This window comes from Chroicocephalus ridibundus, chromosome 4 (genome assembly GCF_963924245.1).
Source record: "Chroicocephalus ridibundus chromosome 4, bChrRid1.1, whole genome shotgun sequence".
NCBI lineage: Eukaryota > Metazoa > Chordata > Aves > Charadriiformes > Laridae > Chroicocephalus > Chroicocephalus ridibundus.
The window spans coordinates 2,357,747-2,374,054 of NC_086287.1; the positions used below are offsets into that span (position 1 = coordinate 2,357,747).

At 68.7% G+C, this 16,308-nt stretch overlaps 1 protein-coding gene across 3 annotated transcripts; it reads right to left on the bottom strand.

Annotated features, from left to right (window-relative positions):
- Nucleotides 1–1,658: 1,658 nt before the first annotated feature.
- CARNS1 (carnosine synthase 1) lies at nucleotides 1,659–13,893 on the bottom strand. 3 transcript variants are annotated; one of them, XM_063334297.1, is made up of 11 exons: nucleotides 13,781–13,893; nucleotides 11,659–11,713; nucleotides 10,925–10,944; nucleotides 8,980–9,231; nucleotides 8,162–8,251; nucleotides 7,328–7,815; nucleotides 6,498–6,678; nucleotides 5,603–5,688; nucleotides 4,397–4,628; nucleotides 4,040–4,311; nucleotides 1,659–3,834 (listed from the first exon to the last, which is right to left on the bottom strand). In XM_063334297.1, the coding sequence occupies exons 5-11, from the start codon at nucleotides 8,232–8,234 to the stop codon at nucleotides 2,593–2,595; spliced, it is 2,574 nt and encodes an 857-aa protein (XP_063190367.1). In that variant the 5' UTR covers nucleotides 8,235–8,251; nucleotides 8,980–9,231; nucleotides 10,925–10,944; nucleotides 11,659–11,713; nucleotides 13,781–13,893; the 3' UTR covers nucleotides 1,659–2,592. The 3 variants fall into 3 exon arrangements, with proteins under 3 accessions (XP_063190367.1, XP_063190364.1, XP_063190365.1); XM_063334294.1 differs by having other exon boundaries at nucleotides 8,980–9,211; nucleotides 13,781–13,808; XM_063334295.1 differs by lacking the exon at nucleotides 11,659–11,713 and having other exon boundaries at nucleotides 8,980–9,211; nucleotides 13,781–13,854.
- Nucleotides 13,894–16,308: the final 2,415 nt, after the last annotated feature.

The window sequence follows — 16,308 nt, forward strand, 5'->3', positions numbered from 1 at the left end:
TTGCAGGGTCTGGGGCTCTGTTGGGCTTGGAACCACTGGTTCCAAGTGCCAGGTGTGATATAGGGTCCCTGGGGCTGGTTTGTTATTGTAGGGTCTCCCCAGTGACAGCCCTTTGGCCCGGGGGGTCCCCATACAGGTCTCTGCCCGGAGGCTCCCCCCAGCTGCTCTTACACCCCTGGGGGCTCCTGTGTTATTGTAGGGTCTCCCTGATACAGCTTGCTTCTTACAGGGTCTCCCCACAAAGGTGTGTTATTGTAGGGTCTCCCCATGAAGGTGTGTTATTGTAGGGTCTCCCCATTTGTGTTTGTTATTGTAGGGTCTCCCCACGATGGTTTGTTATTGTAGGGTCTCCCCAAAGGTGTGTTATTGTAGGGTCTCCCCACACAAAGGTGTGTTATAGTAGGGTCTCCCCATTGTGGTTTGTTATTGTAGGGTCTCCCTATGAAGGTGTGTTATTGTAGGGTCTCCCCACAAAAGTGTGTTATTGTAGGGTCTCCCCATTGTGGTTTGTTATTGTAGGGTCTCCCTATGGAGTTTTGTTATTGTCTCCCCATTGTGGTTTGTTATTTTAGGGCCTCCCCGTTCGTGTTGTTATCATAGGGTCTCCCCCCAAAGGTGTGTTATTGTAGGGTCTCCCCACAAAGGTGTGTTATTGTAGGGTCTTGCCACAAAGTTTTGTTATTGTAGGGTCTCCCCACACTGGTTTGTTATTGTAGGGTCTCCCTATGGAGTTTTGTTATTGCAGGGTCTCCCCCCCGAAGGTTTGTTATTGTAGGGTCTCCCCATTGTGGTTTGTTATTGTAGGGTCTCCCCCCCGAAGGTTTGTTATTGTAGGGTCTCCCCATTGTGGTTTGTTATTGTAGGGTCTCCCCCCAAAGGTGTGTTATTGTAGGGTCTCCCCACACCGGCGGGTGCCAGCACACCCCAGGCTGCCCCCGCCGCACTGGTGGGGTGACCCGGGTGCCTCGGGGGGGGGGGGGCTGCCCTCACCCCTCGTTAGCAAAGGTTCGTTAACGGGGGACCCTGTCTGTCCCCTGGCATGGTAGGGACACCAGGACCCCCCCCCCCCGCCCCCCCAGCTGCAGGGACAGGGGACGCTGGGGACAGGGTGTGGGGGTGCCAGGGCAGGGGGCACGGGGAGCCCAGGGATGGGGGTACGGGGGGGTGGGAGGGGGGATTCCAGGGGAGGCGGGGGGATGTTGGGAGCACGGGATGGGGTGCCAGGGGAGTGGGGGGATGCCAGGGGATGGGGCGCCAGCTCCGGGGGGGGATACCAGGGAATGGGGTGCCAGGAGAGTAGGGGGCATGCCAGGGGAGGGGATGCCATGGGAATAGGGGAGATGCCAGGGGATGGGGGTGCCAGGGGAGAAGGGGGGATGCCAGGGGAGGGGATGCCATGGGAATAGGGGGGATGCCAGGGGATGGGGGTGCCATGGGAATAGGGGGGATGCCAGGGGATGGGATGCCATGGGAATAGGGGGGATGCCAGGGAATGGGGTGCCAGGAGAGTAGTGGGGATGCCAGGGGAGGGGATGCCATGGGAATAGGGGGGATGCCAGGGGATGGGGTGCCAGGGGAGTGGGGGGATGCCAGGGGATGGGATGCCAAGACAGGGGGGGATGCCAGGGGTTGGAGTCGCAGGATGGGGCGGGGGGGGGAATACCGGGGAATGGGGTGGCAGGATATAAGGTGCCAGGGTAATGGGGGGATGCCAGGGGATGGGATGCCAGGATGGCAGAGGCGGGGTGGCAGGGGAGTGGGAGGATGCCAGGACATGGGATGGCAGGACAGCAGGGGATGCCAAGGGATGTGGTGCCAGGGAAGCAGGGGATGGGATGCCAGGATGAAGGGGAGGATGCCAGGGGATGTGGCGGCAGGGCAGGGGGGATGCCAGGAGATGGGATGCCAGGATGGAGGCGGGGGATGCCAGTGGATGGGGTGGCAGGAGAGGGGGGGGGATGCCAGGGGATGGGATGCCAGGATGGTGGGGGGGATGCCAGGGGATGGGATGTCGGCGGGGGATTGGGATGCCAGAGCAGTCGGAGGGATGCCAGGGGATGGAATACCAGGGGAGAAGGAGGGATGCCAGGGGATGGGATGCCAGGATGGAGGTGGGGGGTGCCAGGGGATGGGATGTCAGGGGATGGGATGCCAGGGGATGGGATGCCAGGGGAGTCGGAGGGATGCCAGGGGATGGAATACCAGGGGAGAAGGAGGGATGCCAGGGGATGGGATGTCAGCAGGGGTTTGGGATCCAGGGCAGCAGGGGGAATGCCAGGGGATGGGATGCCAGGATGGAGGTGGGGGATGCCAGGGGATGGGATGCCAGGGAAGAAGGAGGGATGCCAGGGGATGGAATATCAGGGGAGAAGGAGGGATGCCAGGCGACGGGATGTCGGCAGGGGATTGGGATCCAGGGCAGCAGCGAGATTTCACGGGAGGGGGTGCCAGGGAGATGCCATGGGGGGGTCGGGGGTGCCAGGGACGGGGGCGGCGGGGCTGCGGGAGGAGTTTGTCAGGCCGGCGGAGTGGATGCCCGTGCCCACCCCCCCCAACTTTGCCCCCCCCCCCCCCCCCGCTGCTTGCCCGGGGCTATTTAAAATGGGATAAGAAATGCTCGACGGGGTAACGGGGCGAGTCGATGCCCAGCGCCTGGCAGAGCCCCAGCAGGCGCAGGCAAGCCTCGGCCCGCGTTGCCCCCTGGCACGCCACGCTCAGGCAGGGCTCCTCGTACTCCCCGGCCCCCGCCGGCTCCTCGAAGAGCCGGTTGAGACGCACCAAGCCCCTCTCCTGCAGCCCCCTCAGCGCCGCCAGCCCCCCGCCGCCCCCGCCGTCCTTCCCCCCCAGGGCCACCCCGTGCTCCGAACCCAGGCACATCACCCCCGCCAAATGGGCACGGGGCAACGGGCGAGCGGGCAGCACCGGGGGTAGCCCCAAGGCTACCAAGACGGCGGCCAGCAGCAAATCGGGGCCGTAGACCTCCCGGATCCAGTCGCGGAGGTAGAACCCCCCCATGCGGGGGTTGATCTCCAGCAGGCGGGGGCCGCTGGGGGCCAGTTTGAGCTCCACGTTGAAGACGCCGTCCCGTAGCCCGCAGGCCAGGCAGCACTGCAGGGCGGCCCGCACCAGTTGGGCTTGCCGGTCGGTGGGCAAGCAGGAGGGCAAGCAGGCAGCCGTCTCCAAAAAAGCCGGCAGGCGGGTGGGACCGTTGTCGGACACCCAGGCACCCAAAAGCCTCCCTTGGAAGACCACCAAATCCACGTCGTGCTCGGTGCCCGGCACGTACTCCATCAGCAGCATGGCGTTGCCCCAACCCAAGCCGATGCCCGGGTGGTCGGCGTCGTCCCGCAGGTCTCGCCAAAGGCGGGCGGCGTGCGCGTGGCACTGCCCGGGGTTTTCCACCAAGCGCACCCCCACCCCACCGGCTCCGAATTCCAGTTTGGCCACGGCGGGGAAAGGGACGGCGCCGGCCGCCCTTTCCACGTCCCCGTGGCTCCGCAAGCGGCGGCAGGGCACGGCGAAGGCGGCGGGCGGCGGGCGGCCCCGGCGGCACCGTTGAAGGTGTTGGTGGGTCCGGCTCTTCTGCTTGGCTACCCGGACGGCGGCGGGCGAGCTGCCTCGTAGCCCCAAGCGCTGGCACACCAGCGCGGCCAGTACCACGCAGTCGTCCCAGTAAGAGAGGCAAGCGTGGGGCCGCAGCCCCCGGGAGCGCACCAGCTCCGTCACCCGCTCCGCGTGCTCCTCGTCCCGCCGGTGCTCCCGGCTGTCGTAGGGCAGGAAGGTCTCTACCAGCCCCGCCGCGAAGTGCTGGGGGTCCGACTCCACCAGGTGGATCTGCGGCCCCATGCGGGGGGCGGGGGGAGGGTGTCACGGCGGCCGGGAGGGGACACAACGGGGTGCCCGCCCCCGGCACCGGGGCCGTGCCACCCTCCCCACCCACTGGGTGGAGGGACCGCGCCGAGGCGTGGGCACTGCTGCGGTGCGACAGGGTGGTGCCCGGCGTTCACTCTGAAACCTACTGATGGCAAAGCCTCCTCACCCTCAGGCCGTAGTCACGGGCCGCCTCCCAGACAAAGCTCTTGCTGACGCCGCCGGCCCCGATGAGGAGGATGTCCTTGCCCTCGACCAGGTGACACTGCGCCCGGTGCAGCAGGGCCTCGGCCAGCAGGCGGGGCAGGTCGCCGTGGGGCTCCCCCACGGCGCGCCCCATGGCCTCGGCCAGCAGGCAGGTCTCCAGGCACCGCTGGCTGTTGGCCGACAGGGCCACCAGCTCCAGGGCGTCATCCACGCACGCCAGCAAGAAGTCCACGCCTGGGGACGGGGACAGTGCGCTCAGCAGAGCGGGGACAGTGCCACCGCCGTGGGGACGGGTGGTGGCCCCCCCACCCCTGCTCACCCAGGAGGTCGGTGTGGGCGCGGGCGCCGCCGCGCTGCTGGGGGCTCAGCTCGGCTTCGGCAGCCAGGAGGGCAGCCATGGCGGCCTCGGCAGCCCCCCGCAGTCGCGTGGCCAGTGCCTGCCGCTGGCCGGAGGCCACCACCCCCCACTGCTGCAGGCTGGAGTCCAGGCCCTGGGGCAGCGCCGCCCCGTGCCGCACCGGTGCCTCCGCGCGCCCCACGCCGCACGCCACCTGCGGGGACACGCCAACGCGGGCATGGGGACACCGGCTGCCACCCCGGTGCCTGGGGATGTGGGCTGCCACCAGGGCGTGGGGACACAGATGGTCACCGTAGCGTGGGGATATGGGCTGCCACTGGGGCACAGGGACGCGGATGGTCACCATAGCCCAGGGACATGGGCTAGCACCAGGTCATGGGGACAGGATTGGCCACCACAGCTTGGGGACACACAGGGCCACCAGGGCATGGGGACATGGATGGTCACCATAGCCTGGGGACACTGGCTGCCACCAGTGCACGGGGACATGGACAGCCACCAGGGCATGGGGACATGGGCTGCCACCAGGGCATGGGGACATGGACGGCCACCATAGCCTGGGGACATGGGCTGCCACCCTTAGACTGGGGACACAGCTATCCAAGGCATGGGGACATGGGCTACTACCGTAGCCTGGGGACACACAGGGCCACCAGGGAGGGCATGGGGACGTGCATGGCCACCAGGGCATGGGGATATGGATGGCCACCACAGCTCGGGGACACACAGGGCCACCAGGGCATGGGGACATGGATGGCCACCATAGCTTGGGAACATACAGGGCCACGGGGGCATGGGGGCATGGGGACATGGATGGCCACCAGGGCACGGGGACACACATGGCCACCAGAGGGCACGGGAACATGGGTGGCTACCATAGCTTGGGGACACACATGGCCACCAGAGGGCACGGGAACATGGGTGGCTACCATAGCTTGGGGACACACAGGGCCACCAGGGCATGGGGACACGCATGGCCACCAGAGGGCATGGGGACACGGATGGCCACCATAGCTTGGGGACACGCATGGCCACCAGGGCATGGGGAAACGGATGGCCACCGTAGCCTGGGGATAAGCATGGCCACCAGGGCATGGGGACAGGTGCCACCACCCCAGGGTGGGGGTGCTGGCGGAGGGGAGGAGGCCGGGGCGAGCGGGGCCGTACCTGGCAGAGCTGGGGCCGGTCCCCCCAGGACCTGCAGACCAGGGTGCAGATGCGCAGGGCCACCGGCAGCCGTGGGGCTGGGCTGCCTGGGGGGCGAGGGACAGGGCAGGCACGGCCGCCGCCTGGGGACAGGGGTCCCTGCCCGACACCCCCCCACCACCACCACCTCGTGGGCTTTTGGGACCCCCTGTGGCACCGCGGTGGCCCCGGCCAACTCCAACCCCGGCGGACCAGCACGGCCACTGTCACCCCCCAGCCCCACGGGGATGTAGGGGGTCAAAGGTGGTCACTCCACCACCACCCTGCCCTGTCCCAGGGGACCTCGGGGGTCCAGGACGGCCACTTTCCCCCCACCCTTACCCCAGGGGACTCGGGGGGGGCAGGGTGACATTCCCCCCCACCCCAGGAGACTGTGGGGTCCAAGGGTGACCTTCTCCCCCAACCCAGGGGACCGTGAGGGTCCAGAGTGGCCACCTTCCCTCTGCCCCAGGGGACTCTGGGGGGCCGGGGTGACCTTCCCGCCCACCCAGGGGACTCTGGGGGTCCAGGGTGACCTTCTCCCCCACCCCAGGGACCATGAGGGTCCAGGGTGGCCACCTTCCCCCCACCCCAAGGGACTCTGGAGGTCCAGGGTGGCCACCTTCCCCCTACCCCAGGGGACTCTGGAGGTCCAGGGTGACCTTCTCCCCCACCCCAGGGGACTTTGGGTGTCCGGGTTGGCCACCTGCACGCCCTGCCCCAGGAGCCCAGGAGTTTGGTTGCCCCCATGGCCACCCACCCAGCCACCCTAGGGAATGGACACGTGGCCAGCACAGCCGCGGGGACCCAAAGGAGCCCGGGGGGGCCCCTTCCCTCCCATCCCAGGGCGGTGGGCACCCGAGGGCGGGGGTCTTACGTGGGGGGGGCGCGGGCAGGCGGGCGGTGGGCACCAGGGCCTCCAGCAGGACGCTGTCCTCCTCCCGCAGCCCGCGGAGCCGGGCACCCACCGCCTGCGCCACCGCCGCCCCCTCCGCCTTCCCGTGGGTGCTGCGGGCGCCCGTCCCCCGCCACCGCCACCCCGCCGGCCGCACCACCACCTGCGGGCACCCCGATGTCACCCCCCCCACCGTGGCCACCCCCCTGTCACCTACACACGCCACCCCACCACCTGCATGTACCACCGTGTCACCCTCTGCCACCCCGTGCCACCCCACCACCTGCACGCACCCCTGTGTCACCCCAAACCGTGGCCACCCACCACCGCCTACCCATGCCACCCCGTGCCACCCCGTGCCACCCCACCACCCGCATGGACCACCATGCCACCCCCTGCCACCCCACCACCTGTGGGCACCCCTGTGTCACCCCACACCATGGCCACCCACCACCACCCACACGTGCCACCCCACCACCTGCACGCACCACCGTGCCACCTCCACGTCACCCTGTGCCACCCCACTACCTGCACACCCCCCCCATGTCACCCCACACACCATGGCCACCCACCGCCACCCACACGTGCCACCCCCTGCCACCCCACCACCCGGCTACGGTTATCACCCCGTGCCACCGGTGACGTCCCACCGGCGTGTGACTCACAGGTCCCCCTGAATGCCCACAGGTGCCCCCCACCCTTGTGCCCCATGGGTGCCCCCACCCTCCCACGCCCATGACCCTCCCCCCGACACCCCAGCTGTGCCCCACATGTCCCTGCCCACCCCCGCCATGCCCCCCCACCATGCCCACCTGGCTGTAGGGCTCCATGGCGGTGCCCCCCAGGAAGGCGCCCACCTCCTCCTGCACCAGGCTCTCCTGGCCCTGGGGGTCCTCCAGCCGCACCACCCTCACCCCGGGGGCCACCGGCTCGGCCGGCAGGTCAACCCCCGCCCCCAGGACGAATGCCAAGGTGGGGGGCACGGGCAGAGCGGCGCGGGCCGCCAGCACCCAGCGGGTGACCAGCGTGTCCTCCAGCCGGTGGGCGAGCGGCACCGACCCCCCCGTGGGGCAGTCGAGGTCGCGGGCCAGCTCGCCCACCCAGCCACTCTCGGGGCCACCCGTCGCGAAGGTGCCAGTCACGTAGTTGGCCCGGCGGGGGGGAGCGAAGGTCTCCAGGGTGCTGTGGCCCCCAGCCTGGAAGGAGACCCCCCGGGAGAGCAGCAGGGACCAGGCTCCCGGGGACGTCTCCGAGGGCACCCGGCTGGCCCAGGCAGGGGACAGGCACAGCACCATGGCACCTGCGGGTCACCATCGTCACCGACCCACGGCGGGGGACACACAAAAGGGGCACCCGCCCAGGGAGGGAGCACGGGGCGGGGGGAGCGATGCTGGGGCTGCCCCAACACCCTGGGGTGGCATTTGCTGCCCGCACTGGTGTGTACTGGGGTTAATGGAGCTGCAGATGTGGGGCTGGTGCCACCCTCGTCCCCTGCCTCAGTTTCCCTCCCAGTCCCGGTCACGCAGGGGCAGGGGGGTGGGGGGAACGCCTTGGCCCCGGGGGGGGGTGGGACGTGGGGAGCACCCGCTGTGGGTTCACGGGTGTCTCGTACGGGGAGGGGGGGGACGAGGGGGGCCCGTACCCACCTGGGCAGCGGGTGCCACCCTCCAGCAGGACGGGCAGGAAGGCGGTGGGGGAGCCCAGCACGCAGACGGTCATGTCCAGCGGGCCAAATCCTGCCAGCAAGGCGAGGGGACCCCGTTGCCATCCCGTCCCCGGCACCCCAGCCCCCAGCCACCCCCCCTGTCCCCAGCCTGGCACTGTGTCCCCAGCGCCATCCCTGTCCCTGCCACCCCCGTGTCCCCAGCCTGGCACCATCCCCCCATCCCCACCCCTGTCCCTGCCACTGTGAGTCCCCACCTTGGCACCGAGCCCCCAGTGCCACCCTTGCCCCTGCCACCCCCGTGTCCCCAGCCTGGCACCGAGCCCCCAGTGCCATTCCTGTCCCTGTCACCCCCGTGTCCACAGCCTGGCACTGAGCCCCCAGTCCCATCCCTGTCCCTGCCACCCCGATGTCCCCAGCCTGGCCTTATGCCCCCAGTGCCATTCCTGTCCCTGCCACCCCCATGTCCCCAGCCTGGCCTTATGCCCCCAGTGCCATTCCTGTCCCTGCCACCCCCGTGTCCCCAGCCTGGCACTATGCCCCATCTCCACTCTTGTCCCTGCCACCCCTGTGTCCCCAGCCTGGCACCGAGCCCCCAGTGCCACCCTTGCCCCTGCCACCCCCATGTCCCCAGCCTGGCACTGAGCCCCCAGTGCCATTCCTGTCCCTGCCACCCCCATGTCCCCAGCCTGGCACCGAGCCCCCAGTGCCACCCTTGCCCCTGCCACCCCGATGCCCTCGTCACCGCCCCAGTCCCAGCCCCCCGAGCCCCGTGCCCCCCGTGCCCCCTGTGCCCCCCACCCGTGCGGGGCTCGGCGGAGCGGTCCAGCGTGTGGGGCAGCCCCTCCTGGCGCAGGGCGCTCTGGAGCAGCTCGTAGGCGTGGGTGGCAGAGCCGGGGTCCCCGCTGTCCTCGGGCACCTCGCCATCAGGGACCTCGTCCTCCAGCCAGCCCGGGCACAGCGCCTCGGGACCTGCCCACTCCTGCTCCTGTGGGCTGGGGGCCCGCTCCGCGCTCGGCTGGGCCACCGAGAGCTGACGGGGCAGACATGGGGCTGGCAGGGGGCTAAGGGGCTAGTATGGGGCTGGCATGGGGCTGGCATGAGGCTGGCATGGGCCTAAGGGGGTGGCATGGGGCTGGGATGGGGCTGGCATGGGGCTGGCATGGGCTGGCGTGGGGCTTAGGGGCTCATATGGGACTGGCATGGGGCTAGTATGGGACTGGCATGAGGCTAAGGGGCTGGCATGGGGCTTAGGGGCTGGTATGGGGCTGGCGTGGGGCTGGCATGGGGCTATGGGGCTAGTATGGGGCTGGCATGAGGCTGGCATGGGCCTAAGGGGGTGGCATGGGGCTGGTATGGGGCTGGCATGGGGCTTAGAGGCTGGCGTGGGGCTTAGGGGCTCGTATGGGACTGGCATGGGGCTAACGGGCTAGTATGGGGCTGGCATGAGGCTAAGGGGCTGGCATGGGGCTAAGGGGCTAGTATGGGGCTTGCATGGGGCTGGCATGGGGCTTAGGGGCTGGTATGGGGCTGACATGGGGCTGACATGGGGCTATGGGGCTAGTATGGGGCTGGCATGGGGCTGGCATGAGGCTAAGGGGCTGGCATGGCGCTGGTATGGGGCTGGCATGGGGCTAAGGGGCTGGCATGGGGCTCGTATGGGGCTGGTATGGGGCTGGCATGGGGCTAAGGGGCTGGTATAGGGCTTAGGGGCTCATATTGGGCTGGCATGGGGCTGGTACGGAGCTAAGGGACTGGCATGGGGCTGGTGTGGGGCTTGCGTGGGGCTTGCGTGGGGCTAAGGGGCTGGTACAGGGCTGGTATGGGGCTGGCAAAGGGTTGGTATGGGACTGGCACAGGGCTGGCATGGGGCTAAGGGGCTGGCATGGGGCTGATATAGGGATAAGGGACTGCTATGGGGCTGGCATGGGGCTAATGGGTTGGCATGGGGCTGGTATGGGTCTGGCATAGGGCTGGCAGAGAGGTAAGGGGCTGGCATGGGGCTAAGAGACTGGTATGGGGCTGGCACAAGGCTGGCATGGGGCTAATGGGTTGGCATGGGGCTGGCATGGGGCTGACATGGGGTTTAGGGGGTGGTATGGGGCTGGTATGGGGATAAGGGAATGGTATGGGGCTGGCACAGGGCTGGCATGGGGCTAATGGGTTGGTATGGGGCTGGCATTGGCCTAAGGGGCTAGTATGGGGCTTGTATGGGGCTGGCGTGGGGCTAAGGGGCTAGTATGGGGTTGGTATGGGGCTGGCATGGGGCTGGCATGGGGCTAAGGGGCTGGTATGGGGCCGGCATGGGGCAGATGCTGGGTGGGTGTAGGGTGCTGGCACTGGGGACATGGGACAGCCACGGGGGTAAGTGTTGGCAGGGGGGCGATGGGGCAGCCGTGGGTTAGTAGCCAGCCGTGGGGCAGCCATGGGGGTGAGGGGCTGGCAGGGGGCAGAGGGGCTGAGGGTGCCAGCGCCCACGCGTGGGTGGGGGGGTGTCAGGGTGCCGGGGGGCTGCGGGTGCCGGGCCCAGAGCCACCGCCTCGGGGACACGGGGCAGTGCCAGCCGCCGGGGCCGCCAGCTCCCGGACAAAGCGTCCCCTTGTCCCCACGGGGTCACGCGGCGGGTGGGCACCACGTGGGTGCCCGGCACTGCCGGGGCTCACCGGGGCTTGTGCCCCGCCGGGATGGGCCACCAACCTCCCCCCGACTCCGGACCTCCCCACCCTGTCACCCGGGGGCCACTCACCATCCTGGTGACCGAGGGGGCTGCAAGAGAGGGACAGGCACAGTCAGCAGGGCTCCCCGGGGACCCGCCACCCCCCGGGCCACCCCCACCCAGAGCCGGGGAGCCCTGTCCCCAGCCCCACTTGGGGACACCCCAGCCCTCGGTGCCAATCCCGGTGACCCCAGGTTGTCCCCTCGGTGCCAGCCCCGGTGACCCTGGTGGCTCCGGCTGAGCCCCAGCGGGGATTAACGAACGTAATCCCACACCAGCTCAGCACAACGGGGGGCAACCCCTGCCCCGGGGTGCCAAGGTGCCCTGGGGACACGGACCCCACCATCCGGGGCATCCTTGTCCCCACCGTGTCCTCCCCTGTCCCCCCTTCCCTCCCTTCCACCATGGGGTGCCCCCGCTCCCAGCCCGGACCCGGGCATGGAGGGAAACTGAGGCACGGAGCTGAGCGGTGCCACCCATCCCGGCTCTCCCAGGCCCACGGTGGTGGGGGGGGGAAACCCCAGGGGACACAGGGACAGTGTCCCCATGGGGTGGCCAGGACCCAGTGACAGGGTTAGGGGACACATGGCTCCGTCCCTTGCCCACCAGAAGGCCCCCCCCAAGACCCAGACATGGGGCAGCCACAGGGGTCCCGGCAGGTCTGCGTCCACCCACGCCCCCTCCCGCCGCAGCCTGGGGACCACCCTGTGTCCCCTCTGTCCCCACGCTAGGACAGCCATGTCCCCCGCGCCTGCCCCGGGTACCTTGGGGTGGGAGCCGTGGCCTGGGAGCACGCAGGGGACGAGGGCTCGGGGACGCCTGGCACAGGGGACACGGGTCGGCTCTGGCCTTTAAACCCCCCCCCCCCCCCGCCCCTCCGCGCCACCCCGGGGTGCCCGGCCCCCGGCCCCGTGCCCCGGATTAGGTGGCGGACACGGCGGGCGCCACAGAGCCCCATTGTCCCCTCCGCGGCCGGGGCGTGTGGGGGGGGGGACACAAACAGGCACCTCGCGCCAGGCGCTGGCACCCTCGCCCTGCACCCCTGGCCTTGTCCCCGTCCCCAGGGACAGCGAGGGACAGTAGTGAGGCCACGGGGACACGCCGCTGCAGCTGGGGCGGTGGCTCAGTGTGCCGGGATGTCCCCGTCCCCCTGTCCCCGTCCCCACGCTGGCCAGGCCGGACATGGCCCCCCCCGCCCCGTCCCCCCTCTCCCCAGCATGGCGGAGCTGCCAGGCCGCACGTCCCCCGGCTTAGCTCCAGCTGCCCCCGGCGTCACTGTCACTGTCACCGTCACTGTCACCAGCGGGCACAGAGCCGCCAGCAGCGTCCGTCGTGTCCCCCCCTCCCCGCCCCGGGCCCCACACACCTGCAGCACCACACTGCCCTGTGCACGCGTGGGCGCGCACAGACACGCGTGCACGGGGGCGCAGACACGCGCAGGGACACAGACACGCACACGGACACGCGTGCACGGGGGCGCAGACATGCACAGGGACACAGACACGCACATGAACACGCGTGCATGGGGGCGCAGACATGCACAGGGACACAGACACGCACACGGACACGTGTGCATGGGGGCGCAGACATGCACAGGGACACAGACACGCACACGGACACGCGTGCATGGGGGCGCAGACATGCACAGGGACAGAGACACGCACACGGACACGCGTGCACGGGGGCACAGACACGCACACGGACACAGACACGCACACGGACACGTGTGCATGGGGGCGCAGACACGCACAGGGACACAGACACGCACACGGACACGCGTGCAGACGGGTGCAGACATGCACATGGATGCAGACATGCACACGGACACACGTGCACGGGGGTGCAGACACGCACATGGACGCAGACATGCACACGAACACGCGTGCACAGGGGCACAGACATGCACAGGGACACAGACACGCACACGGACACGCGTGCACGGGGGCGCAGACACGCACCGGGACACAGACATGCACATGAACACGCGTGCACGGGGGCGCAGACACGCACATGGACGCAGACATGCACATGAACACGCATGCACGGGGGCGCAGACACGCACAGGGGCACAGACAGGCACACGGACACGCGTGCACGGGGGCGCAGACACGCGCAGGGACACAGACACACACACGGACACGTGTGCACGGGGGCACAGACACACACAGGGACACAGACACACACGTGGACACGCGTGCATGGGGGCACAGACATGCACACGGACACAGACACGCACACGGACACGCATGCACGGGGGCACAGACACGCACAGGGACACAGACACGCACACGAACACGCGTGCACGGGGGCGCAGACATGCACAGGGACACAGACACACATGTGGACACGTGTGCACGGGGGCGCAGACACGCACAGGGACACAGACACACACACGGACACGTGTGCACGGGGGCACAGACACGCACACGGACACGCGTGCATGGGGGCGCAGACACGCACATGGACGCAGACACGCACATGGACACAGACACACACACGGACACGTGTGCACGGGGACGCAGACACGCACATGGACACAGACAGGCACACGGACACGCGTGCACGGGGGCACAGACATGCACAGGGGCACAGACACACACACGGACATGCGTGCACACGCGCACACACACGTATGTACACACACGCGCGCGGGCACACATAGGTGCGCACACACGCACACGGACACACATGTCCCCACGCACACACGCAGATACTCCCCCCCCCTCCCTCGAAACACGCCCCCCCACGCGTGGCCACACGTGTGCGCACCCCCCCGGCCCGGATCCCGCTGCTCCCGTCCCCCCCGGTGCACGCACACACACACCGCACCCCCCCACACCCCCCCCCCGCAAAAAGCACCCACCCGCGCACCCCCCCAGCACCCACCCGCGGTGTGGGTGGCGGTGACGGTGGCGGTGACAGGGTCTGTCCGGTGCTGTCGCGCCCCGGGCTGTGCCCGCTCCGGTCCCGGCGGTGGCGGCGGCGGCGGCGCCTCTTGCCCGGGCGGGGCGGCCCCGGGGAGGGGCGGGGCGGGGCCGAGGGGGGACCGGGGGGACCGGGCCGGGGCCGGGGGGGTCACAGTGTGAGGAGCTTCCCGGGGGACCGGGAGAAGGGGGCAGCGGGGTGACACCGCGGGGGACGCGGAGGGGGACAGCGGAGAAGGGATGGGGACAGGGGACGGGGGACGGGGACGGCGCGGGGTCACCCGGGGCCGGCTGTAAAACTGACACCGCGGAGCAGAAATGTCAGGGCTGGGGACAGGCGGCTCTGTGTGTGCGTGTGCGTGTGTGTGTGTGTGTGTGTGTGTGTGTGGTGTGTGTCCCCCCCCCGCCCCGGGAGCTATTCCCGACCGCACCGCATGGCACGGCATGGCACGGCACACGGGGAATGGCACGGCACGGCATGGCATGGCACGGCACACGGGGAATGTCATGGCCTGGCATGGCACACAGGGAATGGCATGGCACGGTATGGCATGGCACATGGGGAATGGCACGGCACAGCACGACATGGCACGGCACACAGGGAATGGCACAGCACGGCATGGCATGGCATGGCACAGCACACGGGGAATGGCACGGCACGGCATGGCATGGCATGGCACGGCACACGGGGAATGGCACGGCACAGCATGGCATGGCATGGCACGGCACACGGGGAATGGCACGGCACGGCATGGCACACAGGGAATGGCATGGCACGGTATGGCACGGCACATGGGGAATGGCACGGCATGGCACGGCATGGCACAGCACACAGGGAATGGCACGGCATGGCATGGCATGGCATGGCACACGGGGAATGTCATGGCCTGGCATGGCACACAGGGAATGGCATGGCACAGCACACGGGGAATGGCACGGTACGGCACGGCATGGCACGGCATGGCACAGGGGGAATGGCATGGCATGGCACACGGGGAATGGCACAGCACGGCATGGCACAGCACGGCATGACATGGCACAGCACAGCACACGGGGAATGGCATGGCATGGCATGGCATGGCACAGCACATGGGGAATGGCACGGCACAGCATGGCATGGCATGGCACATGGGGAATGTCACGGCATGGCATGGCACACGGGGAATGGCATGGCATGGCATGGCATGGCACAGCACACGTGGAATGGCATCGCATGGCATGGCATAGCATGGCACATGGGGAAGGGCATGGCACATGGGGAAGGACATGGCACGGCACGGCACATAGGGAATGGCACAGCATGGCGTGGCACGCGGGGAATGGCATGGCACATGGGAAATGGCACGGCACGGCATGGCACAGTGGGAATAGCATGGCATGGCATGGCATGGCATAGCGTGGCACATAGGGAATGACATGGCGTGGCATGGCATGGCATGGCACATGGGGAATGGCATGGCACAGCACGTGGGGAATGGCATGGCATGGCATGGCATGGCATGGCACATGGGGAATGACATGGCACGGCACGGCATGGCACATAGGGAATGTCACAGCATGGCCTGGCACACGGGGAATGGCATGGCATGGTATGGCATGGCACACAGGGAATGGCATGGCACATGGGGAATGGCACGGCATGGCATGGCATGGCACACGGGGAATGGCGTGGCATGGCATGGCATAGCGTGGCACATAGGGAATGACATGGCATGGCATGGCACACGTGGAATGGCATGGCAAAGCACACGGGAAATGACACGGCATGGCACGGCACACGGGGAATGGAATGGCACGGTATGGCACGGCACGGCACACGGAATCGCTTGGCACAGCATGAATGGCGGGGAATGGCATGGCATGGCACACAGGGAATGGCGGGGAAAGGCACGGCATGGCACGGCATGGCACACAGGGAATGGCATGGCACGGCACTGCACGGCACACAGGGAATGGCGTGGCATGGCGTGGCACACAGGACCCGCAGGGAATGGCATGGCATGGCTCGGCACAGCACGCGGCACGCATGGCATGTGTAGCACGGCGCGGCACGGCACGGCGTGGGTAGTGGCGTTGCCAGTGCCACCCATGGTCTGTCCCCGCTGCCTGTTTACCTGTCCCCTACCTCGGGGACTGTCAACGACTGCTGCAGGCAGGGGGGGACACAGTGGGACACGTGTGACGCCCCCACCCCTCCCTCCCTCCCTCCCTCCCAGGCCTGGCACTGCCACCCTGCACAAGTCGGGGCCCAAACAAGGCTCAGCCCCCCCCCGAACCCCCCCTGGAGCCATTCACGGGGTGCCCTCGGGAGCCTGGGCTTCGGGGTGGCCCTGGGGACACGGGGGTGGCAACAGCCTCCCGGCAACAGCCCGGTGCCGCTCACAACGGCGGCCCCACGGCCCCGCAGCAGGCACGGGCAGGCACAGCGTCCCTCCGTGTCCCCACGTGTCCCCCTCACCCCACTCCCCGTCACAGCCCAGTCCTGGGGAC